The sequence below is a fragment of the Macaca mulatta genome, chromosome 13 (genome assembly GCF_049350105.2).
Source record: "Macaca mulatta isolate MMU2019108-1 chromosome 13, T2T-MMU8v2.0, whole genome shotgun sequence".
NCBI lineage: Eukaryota > Metazoa > Chordata > Mammalia > Primates > Cercopithecidae > Macaca > Macaca mulatta.
In genome coordinates this window covers 38170601-38189801 of record NC_133418.1, presented here as the reverse complement: position 1 = coordinate 38189801, position 19201 = coordinate 38170601, and the positions used below count along the sequence as shown (strand labels likewise).

The window sequence follows — 19201 nt, the reverse complement described above, 5'->3', positions numbered from 1 at the left end:
GCGTACCCGCGTCCGCGCCCGGCGCACCGGAAGCGCAGCCGATGCCACTGCGCACGCGCGGCCCCTTCTGCCCGCAGCAACTCGGTGGCTCTTAGAGGGTGGGCTCTGTCCCGGCTGCGGAAACGCCAACGCCGGGCGATTGGTGCGCAGGAGGCGAAAAGGGCGGATTCCTTTTCCGGGTCGCGCTCGGGCTGCAGGTCCTTAGCCCGGAGCTGGGGTTACTAGGTGAACGCGGCTGGAAGGAGAGCGTTCTGAAATCCAGTCTTCAGACTCACGCGGAAAATGGACATCTGTGGCTCTTCAGAGAATTAAAGCAAAAAAGAATCTCACCTGGCTCTGTGAGCTAGATATTTCGTAGGAAGGAGCCTATTTGGCGAAAGTTACGTAAACAATGCAGTTGTCACAGGTTGCGCGTTTGTTTCGTCTGACGGCCCTTCAGGGAGTCATCCTGATTGCTGGAAACGGTGAACGAACACTGTAGGGACCCTTGTGTGGAACGTGTCAAGTGGCACAACAAGGATAGGAACACGGGTCCTTTGGACTCCACAGCTTCTGCTCTTCCAGATTAAACCACACTGCGTTCTCCAAGTTTTTACTGTAGTAATATCATTTTGGCTGCAATTTGTGGATGGGTTGGAAGATGGGAAGTCAGCGCAGAAGCACCGTTAAAAGTATTCCACTGGGCCGGGCACGGTGGCTCACCCCTGTAATACCAGCACTTTGGGAGGCCGAGGCGGGCGGGTCGCCTGAGGTCAGGAATTCGAGACCAGCCTGGCCAAAATAGTGAAACCCCGTCTTTACTAAAAAATACAGAAATTTAGCTGGGCATGCTGGCGGGTGCCTGTAATCCCAGCTACTCGGGAGGCTGAGGCAGGAGAATTGCTTGAGCCCGGGGCGGGGCGGGGCGGGGGCGGAGGTTGCAGTGAGCTGAGATCATGCCATTGCACTCCAGCCTAGGCAACAAGAGCTAAGCTCCGTATCAAAAAAAAAAAAAAAAAAGTATTCCATTGATTCGATAATCAAAATAAAACGTTAAATATTAAGCATGGTATTAATACTCCATGTATGCTCCAGAATTAATACGTTAATATTAATATTATTAACATCTTATTGCAATATCATGGAAACTAACTTTTCTATCTTGTACTGAGTTTGCAAAGTATTCCAAGTCTTAACTGGGTAATTTATTACAGTATGTATTCTCTGTAGAGGTAGGCTGCGCTATGACTTGTAACATGGAGAGAGAGACTTGAAAATTATCTAAAATCAAAGGGTTATGTTTGTATATCTTCTATGGTTTTTAGGGGACTACAGTAATTACATATACTCAGTTTCGTATCTCTTTCACTTAGCTTCCAGAGCAGTCTCCCGTTTTCTTTAGATTGAATTGCTGCCTCCCTGCCCACTGCTGTCATGCCCAATGGTGCCGGTGTGATGACTTTTCTAACACCCTTGGCTTTGAACTTCTCAATGCCAGTGAACGCTTTCATCCTGCTTCAGTCATGTACATCACAGCCACAACTTGCACCTGAACATCATTAGCAACCTCTCTAGCTTCAAGATCTCAAACTTCAAAATTAGTCTCCCAACCCCTCATAACCTATGTGGAGAGTCCTCACTCTCCACATGCAAGTTGTCAATATTTTTGCTTTAAAATGTTATCAGGGAAGCTGGGCGCTGTGGCTCACACCTGTAATCCCAGCACTTTGGGAGGCCGAGGTGGGCGGATCACCAGAGGTCGGGAATTTGAGACCAACCTGGCCAACATGGTGAAACCCCTCTCTACTAAAAATACAAAAATTAGCTGGGCTTGGTGGTGCGCGCCTGTAATCCCAGCTACTTGGGAAGCTGAAGCAGGAGAATCGCTTGAACCCAGGAAGCAGAGGTTGCAGTGAGCAGAGATCACACCACTGCACTCTAGACTGGGGCACAGAGCGAAACTCCGTCTCAGAAAAAAAAAAAAAAAGTTATCAGGGGCTGGGTGTGTTGGTTCATATCCCGGCATTTTGGCAGACTGAGGTGGCAGGATCACTTGAGCCCAGGAGTTTGATACCTGCCTGAGCAAAAGAGCGAGGCCTCTTCCAGCACTTTGGGAGGGCGAGGGGGGTGGATCACGAGGTCAGGAGGTCGAGACCATCCTGGCTAACACGGTGAAACCCCGTCGCTACTGAAAAAAAAATACAAAAAATTAGCCGGGCGTGGTGGCAGGCACCTGTAGTCCCAGCTACTCGGGAGGCTGAGGCAGGAGAATGGCATGAACCTGGGAGGCGGAGCTTGCAGTGAGCCGAGATTGTGCCACTGCACTCCAGCCTGGGCAACAGAGCGAGAGTGTCTCCAAAAAAAAAAAAAAAAAAAAAGCGAGGCCTCATCTCTACAAACAATTTTTTTTTAATTAGCAGGGGATGATTGTGCATACCTATGGTGCCAGCTACTTGGAAGGCTGTGGTGGGAGGATCCCTTGAGCCCAGGAATTACAGGCTGCAGTGATTGCACCACTGCACTCAGACCCTGTCTCTAAAAAGCAAAATTTAAATCAAATCACTCACTTGTTCAAAAATGTGCAGTGAGGCCAGGCTCAGTGGCTCACACCTGTAATCCTAGCACTTTGGGAGGCCGAGGTGGGAGAAATGTTTGATTCCAGGACCAAACAATTGAGACCACCCTGGGCTCACATAGTGAGAGCTAGGTCTCTACAAAAAAATTAAAAATTAGCCAGGTGTGGTGGTGTGTGCCTGTAGTCTCAGCTACTCAGGAGGCTTAGGTGGGAGGATTGCTTTAGCCTAGGAGGTCGAGGCTGCAGTGAGCTGTGATCGCTCAAGCCTGAGCAACAGACCAAGACCTCGTCTCAAAAAAAAAAAAAAAAAAAAAAAAAAGTGTGCAATGACTCCCATTGCCAATTCAAAGAATTTTTATGAATGTCTCAATATACTTGTCTAGCGTATGTGCCTATTTTTGGACTCAAAGTGGCCACCATAGGTGGGAGATCAAGTTGGCAACAATAGTGTTCCAAGGTAACACCCCCTATATCTCGCTCTGTACCCCAGGCTGGAGTGCGGTGTCTCGATCTCGGCTCACTGCAACATCTGCCTCCCGGGTTCAAGCGATTCTCCTGCCTCAGCCTCCCGAATAGCTGGGACTACAGGCGCGTGCCACCACGCCCGGCTAATTTTTTGTACCCCTTAGTAGAGACGGGGTTTCACCGTGTTAGCCACGATGGTCTCAATGTGCTGACCTCGTGATCTGCCCGCCTGGGCCGCCCAAAGTGCCGCGATTACAGGCGTGAGCCACCGCGCCCGGCAAGAATTTTTGTTTTTTTTTTTTCTTTCTTTCTTTTTTTTTTTTTTTTTTTGAGACGGAGTTTCGCTCTTTCGCCCAGACTGGATTTCAGTGGCGCGATCTCGACTCACTGCAACCTCCGCCTTCCGGTTTCAAGCGATTCTCCTGCCTCAGCCTCCCGAGTAGCTGAGATTACAGGCGCTTGCCACCGCGCCCGGCTGCTTTTTGTATTTTTAGTAGAGACGGGGGTTTCATCATGTTGGCCAGGCTGGTCTCGAACTTCTGACCTCGTGATCCGCCTGCCTGGGCCTCCCAAAGTGCTGGGATTACAGGCGTGAGCCACCGTGCCCGGCCCCAAGAATTTTTTTAAATAATAAATTTTGTGGAACCTTCTATAGGCACTCTTTACAGCGGCGAAGAGCGGAACCCGGCAGATCACATTGAATAAAGGTTGAGTGGACAACTCCTTTGTTATTTTCCTCTTCCTTGACTCCGCCTCCTTGCTTTCCCTTCATTCCCTTTGCGGTTGTGCTTTTAAACCCAAAGCGGCCGCCGTAGGCGAGGGTGGCAAGATGGCTTCCTTTGTCTTTGCTGGTGCAGTGAGAGCAGCTTCAGGTCAGTGGAGAGCGACATACTCCATGCATGCCTTCACAGGAAGGGGAACTGGTGCGGGATAGAATGGGCGTTTAGAGGGAGGTTAACAAGCAAAAAGGGTCATTATTTAAGATAAGAGGGTTAAGCCCAATTTTCTTTGGGGCGGTGTGACCGGCAGCCTGTACCAGGTTCCTTGACTCGGACTCACGCGGGCCTGTGTGTCCCGCATTTTCAACTTCCTTACCAGCTTTTTCTTCCCTAGAAAACAAGCCAGAGAAACTGGAACGGAGGGGGCGAGGGAGACCAAAAAGTCTCACCTAACTTTCTGATTTGGAGGCTAGGACCCGCCATTCTGGACCTTTAACCTTGAGAATTAATTTCTCCTAACTTCAGATTATATACCTTTACAATGGGGGTCATACCACCTACCTGGGGATTAAATGAGATAATGCACGTAAAGCCTCTTGGGCAGTGCCTGACACATGGTAAGTTTGAAGGCCAATTTAATTTTTAACTACAGCCCCCGGCACAAGGGCTGGCATGAGAACTTCCTGACTGAGAGACAGCAGAAGTAAAGGCGACTAAATTCAGTTGCCGTCACGTTAAGTACTTGTTGCACAAAGTTAAAAATCATCTAAATACCATAAGATGCTCAGTAAGTTACTTTCACACAAAATATATTAAGTTAGGATAACATTTTGTGGGAGAATATAAGAGATCAGTCAAGAAAAAGCAACGATGTAAATTTTCCCGTTAGAGAAAAGCTTTTTTTATGTGAAGTATTTTTTGTGTTCGCAAAATATAATACATACGAAGAAAATTTTATATAGTATGCATGAATGGTTTAACAATTCTAAAGCAAACACCTGTTTAACACTCAGGTCAAAACAGTGCACCACCTCTCTCCCCTGTATATCAAAATTCTCTACTCCCCCCCAGATATAAACACTGTTCTCATTTTTATAGTTACTATTAGATTGCCTATTTTTCCTATAGTAGGTTTTAGCATCTATATATGCATCTCTCAAGAACATAGTTTTGTCTGGTTTTGAACTTCACATGAATTAATTCATACAGTATATACTCTTTAGTGCCTTTTACATTGTGAGATTCATTCATTTTGCGTAGTTGTAATGCTTTCTCATTGATATATAATTTTTTTTTTTTTTTGGGGGGGAGGGATGGAGTTTCTCTCGTTGCCCAAACTGGAGTTCAGTGGCACGATCTTGGCTCACTGCAACCTCCGCCTCCCAGATTTAAGTTATTCCCCTGGAGTAGCTGGGATTACGGGCATGCGCAACCACGTCCAGCTAATTTTGTATTTTTAGTAGAGATGGGGTTTCTCCATGTTGGTCAGGCTGGTCTCGAACTCCTGACCTCAGGCGATCCACGCCCAGCCTGCTATATAATATTGTATGACTGTTCCACAATTCTCCATTTCCAGTTTGGGGCAATTATGTACAAAGCTGATTGATCTTGTCCTGGCGCATGAGTCTAATTGTTTCTAAGGATGTGGGTGTGTGTGAAACTCCCTGTGAAATTGCCTGGTCAGAGAATATGTATATATTCAGCATTGCCTGATATTGCCAAACTGTTGGGGCTCCACATCCTCACCAATACCTGATATTGTCAGACCTACAAATTTTTGTTAATCTGGTGGCTTTGCAGTGGTAGCTCACTGAGATACCATTGCAAAGGTACTGAGATACTTATTTAAAGCATTATTTAAAATGCTTTAAATAAGCATTTCTCTGATTAGTAACAAGCTGTAGTGTGTTTACACATGTTTATTGGCCTTTTGAATTTCCTTTATGAAATATCCACTTAAATATTTTGCCCATTTTCCTATTGGATTGTCTTATTTAGTTTTTGTTTTGTTTTTGTTTTTCGTTTGTGTGTGTCCTTTATCTTCTCCCTCTCAGGCTTGTCTTTTACATTATTTTGGAGTGCCCTTTGATGAAAAGTTATTTTTCATCTACTTGAATTTATAGTTCTTGTAATTTTTAAATAGATGATGTAGGTAGTTATCAACTTAGTATTAATTTAGATTCTACTGAAAACAATTTAAAGAGTGAAGTGACAGCTTATTTTTAAATGTCAGTATTTTAAATATGCTGGAAATTATAGGCTTTTTAACAATTTAAACTATTTGATATTTTAGATATTAAGAATTTGTGAAAGGGTAGTTTTTCAAAATTCTTTTTTGTTGTTGTTGTTGAGATGGAGTCTTGCTCTGTCACCCAGGCTGGAGTGCAGTAGTGTGATCTTGGCTCACTGCATGCTCCACCTCCCGGGTTCATGCCATTCTCCTGCCTCAGCCTCCCACTACAGGCACCTGCCACCACGCCTGGCTAATTTTGTTTTGTATTTTTAGTAGAGACACAGTTTCACCATGTTAGCCAGGATGGTCTCGATCTCCTGACCTTATGATCCGCCCGCCTCGGCCTCCCAAAGTGCTGAGATTATAGGCGTGAACCACCGCGCCCGGCCAGTTTTTCAAAATTCTTTTAGGAAACATGGGATCAAAAATCTTGAAGACTCCTGGTTTCGATACTGTCACACTCTGCTCCACTCCTATCCAGTGCAGTTCATGTCCCCCATTCATTCCTTTGATTCATGCCACATAGGGCCAATGTGATTCCCCAAATGTACATCATCACCTTTGTACATCCTATTCCCTCTGTCTCTTCTTACTCTTTCAAAGCTCTGGTTTTGTGTTACCTCTTTGGTGAAAACATCTGTGTTCTCTATACAAGAGTGTGTTTAGAGTAGATTAGTCTGTATGAAAATGCCCAGACAGGGGCAGAGGACTGAAGGAAATTAGTTATTTCCCTTGATGTACTGCACTTTTGTTTGTTTTTTGTTTTTTTTTTTTGAGACGGAGTCTCGCTGTGTCTCCCAGGCTGGAGTGCAGTGGCGTGATCTCGGCTCACTGCAAGCTACGCCTCCCGGGTTCACGCCATTCTCCCGCCTCAGCCTCCCAAGTAGCTGAGACTACAGGCGCCCGCCACCACGCCCGGCTAGTTTTTTGTATTTTTAGTAGAGACGGGGTTTCACCATGTTAGCCAGGATAGTCTCGATCTCCTGACCTCGTGATCCACCCGCCTCGGCCTCCCAAAGTGCTGGGATTACAGGCTTGAGCCACCGCGCCCGGCCTGCACTTTTGTTAACAAAGCTAGTCTGTTAGGTTTCCCTCACAGGCTTAATCACATGATTGGTCCACCAGAAGGTGCAGTAGATAGAGCCTCCCCATATACTTTCCCATGAACTGCTCTCAACCAAGTTCCCAGTTCCTGTTGTTCCCGTAACCATTTTCTCTAACTTCAGTGTATTTATTCCTGATTTCATCTTGTTGGTTTTTATCTGTTTTTCTCTCTTACTGAGATCACTTGGAGTTCTGATACTCTGTCTCTTCACAAATACGTTAACAAGCCATCGTTCCCAGCTTGTTTTTTGCGAAAATTGATAAATATGTCTTATGCAGCCTCAGGATCTTCATAGAAATTGAGAACAAAAGAATTTCTTAGTTTTTTAAAAAAATTTTTTAACTAAGAGATACCAAAATCTGATGACCTATGAAAATTGGAACATTTTCTTGTCTACAGTCCTCCAATGCACTTAATCTTCCAAAGATTACCTCCTGCCTTATTACATCTGCACATCTTTTCAGTTCTTTAACTTATTTATTTGATTTCCAAGACCCTATGTAAGGGCTGTCTCATCAGTTTTCTGCACCAATGTTTATACTACCCTTTTCAGTTGCAAATTGTCACTTTTTCTTTTTTGGAGACAGAGTCTAGTTCTGTCACCCAGGCTGGAGTGCAGTGGCATGATCTCAGCTCACTGCAACCTCTGCCTCCTAAGTTCAAGCAATTCTCCTACCTCAGCCTCCGAGTAGCTGGGACTACAGGTGCGTGCCACTCTGCCCAGCTAATATTTCTATTTTTAGTAGAAACGGGGTTTCACATGTTGGCCAAGCTGGTCTCGAGCTCCTGACCTCAGGTTATCCACCTGCCTCGGCCTCCCAAATTGTTGGGATTACAGGGGTGAGCCACCACACCTGGCCCTGTTATCACTGATGGCCACATATTAATATACAGGTTAGGCATCTCTAATCTGAAACTTTTTGAGTACCAACATGACACCACAAGTGGAAAATTATTATTACTATTATTATTATTATTTTTGAGATGGAGTCGCACTCTATTGCCCAGGCTGGAGTGCAGTGGCACAATCTCAGCTCACTGCAAGCTCCGCCTCCTGGGTTCACGCCATTCTCCTGCCTCAGCCTCCCGAGTATCTGGGACTACAGGCACCCGCCACACCACGCCCAGCTAATTTTTTTTTTGAATTTTTAGTAGAGACGGGGTTTCACTGTGTTAGCCAGGATGGTCTCGATCTCCTGACCTCGTGATCTGCCTGCCTCGGCCTCCCAAAGTGCTGGGATTACAGGCGTGAACCACCATGCCCGGCCCACAAGTGGAAAATTCTTTACCTGACCTCATGTGATGGGTGGCAGTCAAAACTTTGTTTCATGCACAAAATTATTTAAAACATTGTATAAAATTAACTTCAGGCTATATGTGTAAGATGTATATGAAACAAATGAATTTCGTGTTTGGACTTGAGTCCCATCTCCAAGATATCTCCTTTATACAAAATTTTAAAAAATCTAAATACTTCTGGTCACAGGCGTTTCAGATAATATTCAACCTGTATCATCTTTGCTAAGTATCCCTCTTCTTTATTATCTGCCATTAGCATTCGTTAAATGTTTTCTCTGTGCTACTCCTCCAGGCACTTTACATGCTTCATCTCATTCAAGTCTCATTATCTCTCTGTAATTAACTTCATTTAAATTTGAGGAAACTGGGGCACAGAGAGGTTAAGTAACTTGCCCCTGGTTACATAGCAAGGAAGTCATAGAGCTAGAATATGAGCCCAAATCATCTGATTCAAATCCTAGCACTTCTGTATGAACATGGCCCCTCATTTATTATCTGAAATCAGTGCAGTAGAAAATAGGAGAGTAGTTCTGAGTCCCAGCTGAGCATCAGACTCAGGTGGAGTATTTTTCTCTCTTTTTTTTTTTTTTTGAGATGGAGTTTCACTCTTGTTGCCCAGGCTGGAGTGCAGTGGTGCGGTCTCGGCTCACTACAACCTCTTCCTCCCAGGTTCAAGTGATCCTCCTGCCTCACCCTCCCGAGTAGCTGGAATTATAGGCGCACACTACCACGCCCGGCTAATTTTGTATTTTCAGTAGAGACGGAGTTGCTCCATTTTGGTCAGGCTGTTCTCGAACCCCTGATCTTGGGTGATCCGCCTGCCTCAGCCTCCCAAAGTGCTGGGATTACAGGCATGAGCCACCTCGCCTGGCTGGAGTATTTTTGTTAACCAACTTTTTTGAGGTAGAATTTACATGCCATAAAATTACCCATTTTATGTGTACAGTTTTATGATTTTTTTATTAATTTAGCAAGCTGTACAACCATTACCACATTCCAGCTGTAGGACTATTTTTTTTTTTTTAAGTTTTGTATTAGTGCATTTTTTTTTTTATACTTTAAGTTCTGAGGACATTTTCATCATCCTGTGGAACTTGTTTAATGAACAATTTTGAGTCCCACACTAGACTTCAGTCAGAATTTATGGGTGGAGTCAGAGCTCCACGGGTGATTCTGATTTGCAGCCATGAACTATTAGTCTGGCCATAGTTGGAAGGACTGATAAGAGGACTTCATTCACACCACACATCTAGGCTGTCTGAAATCTGCCTTCTGACCTGTTCCACCCCACTGCCCACTACTTCTCCCAAGGTGTCTCTGATAGTCAGGCGAGCAGTCTCAGCCTCTGAGGCAGGTCTGGTCCTCAACCCATACATGTTCAGTTGACCCTGGAACAACACAGCAGGTAGGGTGTCAACCCCCAAGCAGTTGAAAATCGAGTATAACTTTTGGCTCCTCCAGAACTTAATTACTAATAGCCTACTGTTGGCCAGAAGCCTTACCAGTAACATAAACCATTGATTAACATTCTGAGGCCGGGCATGGTGGCTCACACCTGTAATCCTAACACTTTGGGAGGCTGAGGCAGGTGGATCACTTGAGCCTAGGTGTTCACGATTGGACTGGGCAACATGGCAAAATTCTGTCTCTACAAAAATTAGTCAGGCATGGTGGCACGTGCTGTAGTCCCAGCTACTTGGGAAGCTGAAGTGGGAGGATGGATTGAGCCCAGGAGGTCAAAGCTGCAGTGAGCTATGATTGTGCCACTGCACTCCAGCCTGGGCCACAGAGTAAGACCCTGCCTCAAAAAAAGAATTTTAAAAACATATATCCTTCATGTTATATGTATTATATACTGTATTCTTACAATGAAACAAGCTAGAGAAAAGAAAGTCATAAGAAAGAGAAATAGGGTACTGTTCATTAAGTGAAAGTGGATCATCATAAAGGTCTTCATCATCTTTACATTGATTAGGCCGAGGAGGAGTTGGTTTTGCTGTCTCTGCGCAAAAAAAAAAAAACGATTGCAGAGAAAGAAGAGGTGGAGGAGGTAGAAGGGGAGACTGGAAAGGCAGGCACACTAGGTACAACTGTTTTTGAAGAAAATCTGTGTGTAAGTGGCTCTGTGCAGTTAAAATCCATGCTGTTCAAGGGTCACCTGTATTTGTTTCAGTCCCCATGCCTTTGCTTATGTTGTTCGTCCTGCCTGAAATGTGTTCCTCCTCTTCTAAGGTTCTGTTCATTTTCTTTTTTTTGAGACAGAGTCTCTGTTGCTCAGGCTGGAGTGCAGTGGCGCGATCTTGGCTCACTGCAACCTCCGACTCCCGGGTTCACGCCATTTTCCTGCCTCAGCCTCCCAGTAGCTGGGACTACAGGGCCTGTTGACTTTCTAGAGCACTTTCACTTTCTAGAGAACTCAAGTGCCTCTTCTCTTTCCTTTGAGAATCTTTCTCTCGCTACTCTTGTCGAGTGCATCCCTGACCTGCCATTGTACTGTGTGTGGGAGTTCTGTCTCACCAGAGTATAAGATCTGGGAGGTGGGAATAAATGTTACACACATCTTTTTCTCCTAGTACTGGACATAGAGCTAGCAAACATCTGACTGGATTGTGACGATGATTGTGCAGCTCTCTAAATTTTCCAAAAATTGTTGAATTGTATACATAAAATCGGTAATTATTTTATGGTTCTACCTTAGTAAAGTGGTAAAAGCTTCACAGATGAATCTGATGCTCAGGGCACGTTAATTGTATTTAATACTTGGTGGCATTGATACATCTCTTAATTTTTAATATCTGGATGCATATTTTGGAGTATTATATTAAGTATATACGCTCCTATCTTTACAGGAATCCTACGGCCCCTGAATATTTTGGCATCTTCAACCTATCGCAGCTGTGTCAAGAATGCCTCTCTTATTTCTGCATTGTCCACTGGACGCTTTAGTCATATTCAGACACCAGTTGTTTCTTCCACTCCCAGACTTACCACATCTGAGAGGAACCTGACATGTGGGCATACTTCAGAGATCCTTAATAGGTAGAGTATATTTCTTTGTGGGTATATATTCTCCTGCCTCAGCCTCCTGAGTAGCTGGAAAGTTCTGGGATTACAGGTGTGAGCCACTGTGCCTGATTGGTAGAGTATATTTCAATAAACATGATGCTTAGACAAACTTTCCAAGATATTCATGCCTGCAAAGGTATCCTAGAAGTAGGTGGTATTCTTTGCCTACCTGCAGTTAATTATGTAGAATTCTGCTTGATTGAGTGGGAGACCCTGACTGACATCCATGTATCTAGGCGCCCGCGGCAGGAAAATGCCAAATACAGCACGCTTCTGATGTTGTATGTGTGCTTTCCTGCGTGGAAGCTGTCATCCAAAGTGGAGGGTGCACAAGATGCTCAGCTTGTAAGGATGGGCTGCATGTGTTGGTCATTCAGTAAGCAAATATCCAGTTAAACACCCCTGGGTGCCTAGCACTGTAGTTGGCAAAAAGGACACAAAGGTAAACAAATTGAAGTCCTCAAGGAGTTTGCAATCTGATGAGAAGATGGATAAGAAATCAAGCGATGATAATAGAATGAATTATTTTACAGGAATTGAGGGGGTAGGTTTTAGAAGACTTGCAAGTTGGTGATGGTTGCTATTCTAATTTATGCTTAATGTCATGGGTCATTGGAAGTAATATTGTGTATGAAAAGTTAGTTCCATCCCATTGGAGCAGCTTTACTCATTTCTCAGTGGAGATACGAATTTTAATCCTGTAATCAGTCTGATTATATACTAAAAATTTTTAAATATATTTTTAGATTGGCCCCCGTGCTTCCAAGTGTCCTGAAGCTACCAGTCAGATCTCTAACATACTTCAGTACAAGAAAAGGCAAGAGAAAGACTGTGAAAGCTGTCATCCATAGGTTTCTTCGACTTCATTGTGGCCTATGGGTGAGGAGAAAGGTGAGTCTTCACACTGTTACCAAATTGAAAAAGGAGTGCGAGGCCGGGCGTGGTGGCTCACATCTATAATCCCAGCACTTTGGGAGGCCAAGGCAGGTGGATCACGAGGTCAGGAGTTCAAGACCAGCCTAGCCAACAAGGTGAAACCCCGTCTCTACTAAAAATACAAAAATTAGTCAGGCGTGGTGGCAGGCACTTGTAATCCCATCTACTCAGGAGGCTGAGGCAGAGAATTGCTTAAACCCAGGAGGTGGAGGTTGTTGTGAGTCGAGATCAAACCACTGCATTCCAGCCTGGGCGACAGAGCGAGACTCCATCTCGAACAAAAAAGGAGCGTGAGCAGATTAAAATGAAACAGAATTCAGCCAGGCACTGTATTCACGCCTGTAATCCCAGCACTTTGGGAGGCCAAGGCACTTGAGGTCAGGAGTTCGAGACCAGCCTGGCCAAAATGGTGAAACCCCATCTCTACTAAAAATAGAAAAATTAGCCAGGCGTTGTGGCAGGTGCCTGTAATCCCAGCTGCTTGGGAGGTTGAGGCAGGAGAATCGCTCGAACCTGGAAGGCGGAGGTTGCAGTGAGCCAAGATCACGCCCCTGCACTCCAGCCTAGGTGACAGAGTGAGACTTCGTCTCAAAAAAAAAGAAAGACCAACCAGTTTTGCAAAACCATTTTTGAGATACAGTAACTGCCCAAATCGTAATTCCCTTTTATTACTTGGAAATTAAATCTTTAAAAATCAAAATTTGGTTCCCTGTAAAAATAAAATAGTTGGTAGAACTTTCTTGATGTTTGAAAGGTTGAAAGGATTCTCCCCTGTTTTATAAACAGTCCTAAATTTGTAGATAAATGGGTTGATTGGAACTCTCAGCTCTTATCTCTGTTGAAACACTGGTGGGTAGTTTCCTACACCAGTCAGCAGAAGCTCATATAATCCATAAGCAGCTAAACTAAAGGTCTAATGTTCTGAGTTTTGTGAATTTGAGACCACTGGAAACATTCTTCCCTTTTGTGTGTGTGTGTGTGGTTTTTTTTTTTTCTTTTTTTTTGAGACAGAGTGTCACTCTGTTGCCCAGGCTGGAGTGCAGTGGCACAATCTTGGCTCACTGTGACCTCTGCCTCACGGGCTCAAGCCGTTCTCCTGCCTCAGCCTTCCGAGTAGCTGGGATTACAGGCATGCACCACCATGCCAGGCTAATTTTTGTATGTTTAGTAGAGACGGGTTTTCACCATATTGGCCAGGCTAGTCTTGAACTCCTGACCTTAAGTGATCCACGTGCCTCAGCCTCCCAAAGTGCTGGGATTACAGGCATGAGCCATGGCGCCTAGCCCCCACTTTGTTTTTATACCAATTATTTCCAGGTCCTCTTCTAGCCCTAGGTAAAATGAAATGGGTGGGTTTCCTTGCCTTCCTTTCCATATCCCTCTCACTGGGCTCTGGAGCCCTCATGTTACTGTAAAGGACCTGATCATACTCTCCAATCATAGTACCTAGCTTCAGTTCAGGGCTCCCGAAAGTATACCCGGTATAGAATGCCCTGCCTCTTCAAAATCTAATTTTTAGAGAAAAACAAAAAATCTGGGTAGATTAATTCATACTAATGTGTAAAACAAAGTATCTTCCGTGACACGGTTTCATCCAGCAGTCCTTGATATTTATTGTTTATTACCTCCTTCCATTTTTGAATCTAGAGACTGTGTAAAAAAATTCAAGCATTTTCACAGTGGTTCCATTCCGTGAATAATCTTTAAAGGATACTGGTGGTAATGGGCAGGGCAGCAAATTAAGTGTTTGTACGTCAGAGATCCATAGTAACCCAGTTTGGCCTGCAAACTATAAAATTATTACACAGATGTGGAGATTCGGCTTTGAATGTTTGCATTTAAAATTGTAAGCAGTGAGTAGCAAAAATCTAACTTCTAGCATTTTAAAACCAGAACTATTAAATAACCTTTCCTAATTTCATCACTGTCCTTATAGAAGTTGATGGTCACAGTGATGATACTAAGACATGTCAGAAACCCAAGGCACATTCTCAGCAAAGAGCCATGGTTTTGTTCAGTTGGTATTGTGCCATAAAGAACCCTTGGCTTGAAAGGACCCAAGGGCTCACTGTGTGGTTTTAGCCAGATGTTAAGCTGGGTGGCACCTAAGATCCCTTCTACTTTAAACAGACTATGATTATAGTTTTTATATTCAATCTAATTTTCCTTTCCTGTCTTTAAAAATTAATTATTCAAAATTAATAATACCTATATGGGTATGTATGAAAGTTCTGGGTTGAATATGTGGGTTAACCATTCCTTCACCACTCCTAATAATAGTCTTACCATATTCATAATTCCTTAGAAAAGTATTTCCTATAAAAATTGGTCCCTTGTGTGTGAAAAGAATAAATGAAGCAATGTATTTGAGAACTGTGCTTCTCAGCTCTTGTAATACTCAGCTTAAGAAATATTAATGTTGTTACCTAGCCAGCACTGCATCCTCCTCTACATTAGGAAAGACAGTGGTTAAGAACTCTTATTAGCCTGGGCAAGATGGCGAGACCTCATCTCTACAAAATTTAAAAAATTAGCTGGGTATGGTGGTGTACACTTGTGGTCCCAGCTATATGAGAGGCTGAAGCAGGAGGATCACTTGAACCCAGGAGGTAGAGGCTGCAGTGACTGTGATCACGCCACTGCACTCCAACCTGGATGACGGCGTGAGACCCTGTCTCAAAACAAAACAAAAAAAGAACTCTTATTGGCCCTCAGACCTCTGTCTGCTACTTCTCTAATCAATGGTTTCTTTTTTTAAAGATGTAAAATAAGAATAATAGTACGTTGTTAAAGATTGCTGAAGAGATAGTAAGATCATACCTGTTAAGTTAGTGATTATAATTCTATGTCATTATCTTGTACTTTCCCAGCCACACACATTTAGTTTTATTTTCTGTGAGTTTAAGTAACATTTTTTTCTAAAATATTATTTATTACTATTTCTTTTCAAACTACACATGCTTTCTCCATCCTGCCCCCGCCCAGTAAAGAATCGCATCTTTCCAAGAAATATTCCAGCCCCTATGGAAGTGTGGTTTTTGTTCTTATTGGGTCTATAAACCTTGAGTTGTGAAGATACCTGTTGTTTCATACATAATATGATGCTTTACATTTCTTTGTAATATCTGACAGGCTGGCTATAAGAAAAAATTATGGAAAAAGACACCTGCAAGAAAAAAGCGATTGAGGGAATTTGTGTTCTGCAATAAAACCCAGAGTAAACTCTTAGATAAGATGACGACGTCCTTCTGGAAGAGGCGAAACTGGTATGTCGATGATCCTTATCAGAAGTATCATGATCGAACAAACCTGAAAGTATAGAAGTTTCACTTGTTTCTCAGTTATTGGATATGTATCTTTGTGTACATGATATCTTTGCAAAAATGGATAAGTACAAAACTTGATGTAAATTGTACCAATGAATATGTAAACATACAGTGACAACATTAAACTTATAAAAGTGTAAAACTTAATGGATCCGACTTTGCCAGATTTGGTTAGAGAAACAGAAATTTAGAATGGTGCATTATTTTTAACAAATGGTATTGGCTTAACTAGTTGTTTCAGTTAGGCTCTTTTAGTTGCAAGGAATCTCAAGTGGGACAAACATAAGAAGACTCAAAAGCCACAAGTTAGCTCAAACAGTATGACATTATTTTAAGGATATGTGCCTGGGAATTCAGGAACCACCTCACCAAACCCATCTCCCACCCAGAAATCACCCCCCAGCCTCAGGAAGAGCAGAAATTGGGTGGTGCTCCTCAGCAGGGGCAGGTGGATGTTTAGGCTTAGGCTCTGCCATGCATGTGACTTGCTTCTTTTTACATTGTTAACTCCATTCTCTTGTGTTCACCAACTTCTCTACACAGCTTTTGCATACTTACAGTTTCTGTTCCTTTGGAATAACTTTAACTTGCACCTTTGAGGTTCTTTTCTACATCGTGACCTTCAGCTCCTGTCTCTAGTGTCCAGTTGCCAAGGAAATTTAACTGGGTCAGACTACCTTTTTATACTAGGTCTGGTTGGGTCATTGTCTAGAGTAGGGATTGGCTGTTCTTAAGTCAGGAGCCCACCCTAGCCCGCTTTGTATTAGCAAGTTTGCATGCAGCAGAAAAAGAGTTATGTGAGCAATTTCACTTGGAGGTTCACATGGGGTGGCAGCACACTTAATGTCTAACACACCAGGTTCATTGTGTTCATAACACTTCTCATTTATTTTAACAACACTTTTTCATAGAGAGGAGAGGAGCCCTTCAGCATGCTCATTCATGAAACAGAAGAGGCTGTACAAGTGAAGACAAGGGCTTCTTATGCAAGTTTTGAAAGATAGGTATTTTTTTTTTTTTTGAGACAGGAGTTTTGCTCTGTTGCCCAGGCTGGAGTGCAGTGGTGCAATCATAGCTCATTGAAGCCTCGCACTCCTGGGCTCAGGTGGTCCTCCTGCCTCAGCTTCTCAGGTAAGGATATGTATTTCTTAAAAGTTAGTTTATCCATTTCAGATTTCATGTTTTCATTTGTAAGGATAAACTTTTCCCACAAATTTTCAACAATCATTGTAGAAACTAAGGGGAGAAAGTAATCTCAGTTGTTTTAGAAATGATGAAAGAGTTAAGCATTATTTACTTGAAGTGGGCAGGGAAGCATCTCTTCAATTGAGTGGTTACAGTTTAGGGGCAGTGGTTCCCAACTCTCCCATCAGAATCATCTGGGAAGCATTTTCAAACAGCAAAGTACTTTGAAAACCATTATTAAATAGAATTATGCATGAATTACTGTTTCAGAAACTTTAATGTAGTAGTTGGTGATAATAAGATGAAATTCCTCTGTTAGTAAAATTATGAAATTGAAGTTCTGCAGCATGTCAGGCCAGGATTATTGGAGATTCCTTGAAAGTAGTGTGTGTAGGCCGGGCGCAGTGGCTCAAGCCTGTAATCCCAGCACTTTGGGAGGCCGAGATGGGCGGATCACGAGGTCAGGAGATCGAGACCATCCTGGCTAACACGGTGAAACCCCATCTCTACTAAAAAATACAAAAAACTAGCTGGGCGAGGTGGCGGGCGCCTGTAGTCCCAGCTACTCGGGAGGCTGAGGCAGGAGAATGGCGTAAACCTGGGAGGCGGAGCTTGCAGTGAGCTGAGATTCAGCCACTGCACTCCAGCCCGGTCGACAGAGCAAGACTCCGTCTCAAAAAAAAAAAAAAAAAAAAAGTAGTGTGTGTTTATTAAAAGGAGAAAGGATAACAACAGAATGTTCTACAACCAGAAGTCCAAGTGTGTGTCTATTTATGGGACCAATAAATAAAGAACAGACATTTGATTTGGGGTAAGGTAAAAGCCTGAAACATGGGATGGCATTCTGTTTTGATGGATTTTCATTTCTTCGCACTTCTGAGATGGCAAAGCCAACCACTTAGAAGGCTTCCACATCTTTGTCACCTGCCTGGCTCCTGCCCTCTGATGTACCTCTGGGTAGTAGGATGGAAATGGTGTCTGCAGAAGTTGGGGAGAAGGAGACTTTTGCACAGCCTCCATGACTTCTTTAACCCAAATATGGATGACAAGGGTCTCTGTTACAGGGGCCTCAGAGCACCTTCGTTTCTCCTCTAGACCAGGGACAGGAGGATAGAGATAAGGGCTGGCAACCAGAGCCTCAGCATCCAAAGATGGTCTGAAGTGGGACGGCTGACAGGCACATAACTTAGGGGAAAGGGAATTTCATACGTACAATTTTTGTTTTGTGGGTAGGAGGGCTTATCATCAACACTGATTTTATAATCTGACAATAAATGAAAGACAATAAATGTCTTTCATTAAAGAGTTTACCTAAATGATGTTCGATTATATGTATAATTTATAACATATGCATAGTTTGTTTATTCGGGTATATGTATAATTTATTGAACACCTACTATGTCCCAGCATATCTACAAAACTGGGTACATACATATCTATCTAACTGCTAATCCATATTTCCAGTCTTACAAAGGACATAATGATTAGTTAAGCCCTAATTTATATTTGAGGAAACTGAAGCTGAGAGAGGGTTAAATAAATTACCCAAAGTACAGCTAATAAGACCCAGAATCTCAGTCTCACTCCCTGGGATCCTGTGTATTTCCCTGAGTCTTCTAACAACATAAAATTCATATTTAAATCAACAAGTGACGGTAATCTGGTACTATAAATACTAAATAAACACTTCTTCATAACACTGTACCAGTTCGGCTTTTAAACTTTATTACTTTGCTTTCTTGTCCTTTGCCAACTCTTAACCTGGATAATCCCAGTTCTGTCAACATTGGACCAGGCTCAGTAAATAAACAAATGAATGGATTTCCAGGCTTTTTTTCCCATCTCTTCCTGCTTTTAGTCCTCTGAATCTGCTTCTTTGCTTACTGCTGCTTTATTTTACAGTGGTTTTGTCAAACCTAGAATACAGGACTAAAAATGCAAGGAAATTGGGTCTGTGTTTAATTTTGATGTTTCAAATTTTGAGCTTCCAAGTCTTTGTGGCCACCCAATGAAGTTTGAGTCTGCCTGTTCAGATGTGAAAGGTAAGGGCTGCAGCAGGTTTTAGGGTATCCATTCCACCCACAGTGGCCCTTCACCACCCTGTTGTCACCTGCACAGGCACTCCCCCATTTGCAGATGAAGAAATGTTCAGAGAAGAAAAATGATGGACCAAAGGTCTGTTTGCACAATTGAAACTCTACCAGTGGACTATTCTATTTTCACAGCTACCTAGTTTCTGCTGATGATTTTTTTAAATGTAAAATAAAAGTGATACTTTCAGGTTTGTAGTTGTGTGATGAACTGGTTTTCAAA

The 19201-nt window shown here is 43.2% G+C and overlaps 1 protein-coding gene across 1 annotated transcript; it reads left to right on the top strand.

The window, feature by feature from the left end:
- The first annotated feature begins 3818 nt into the window (after positions 1-3818).
- On the top strand, positions 3819-19171 carry MRPL35 (mitochondrial ribosomal protein L35). The gene is made up of 4 exons (XM_015112795.3): positions 3819-3891; positions 11225-11414; positions 12188-12332; positions 15510-19171. The coding sequence occupies exons 1-4, from the start codon at positions 3849-3851 to the stop codon at positions 15696-15698; spliced, it is 567 nt and encodes a 188-aa protein (XP_014968281.2). The 5' UTR covers positions 3819-3848; the 3' UTR covers positions 15699-19171.
- Positions 19172-19201: the final 30 nt, after the last annotated feature.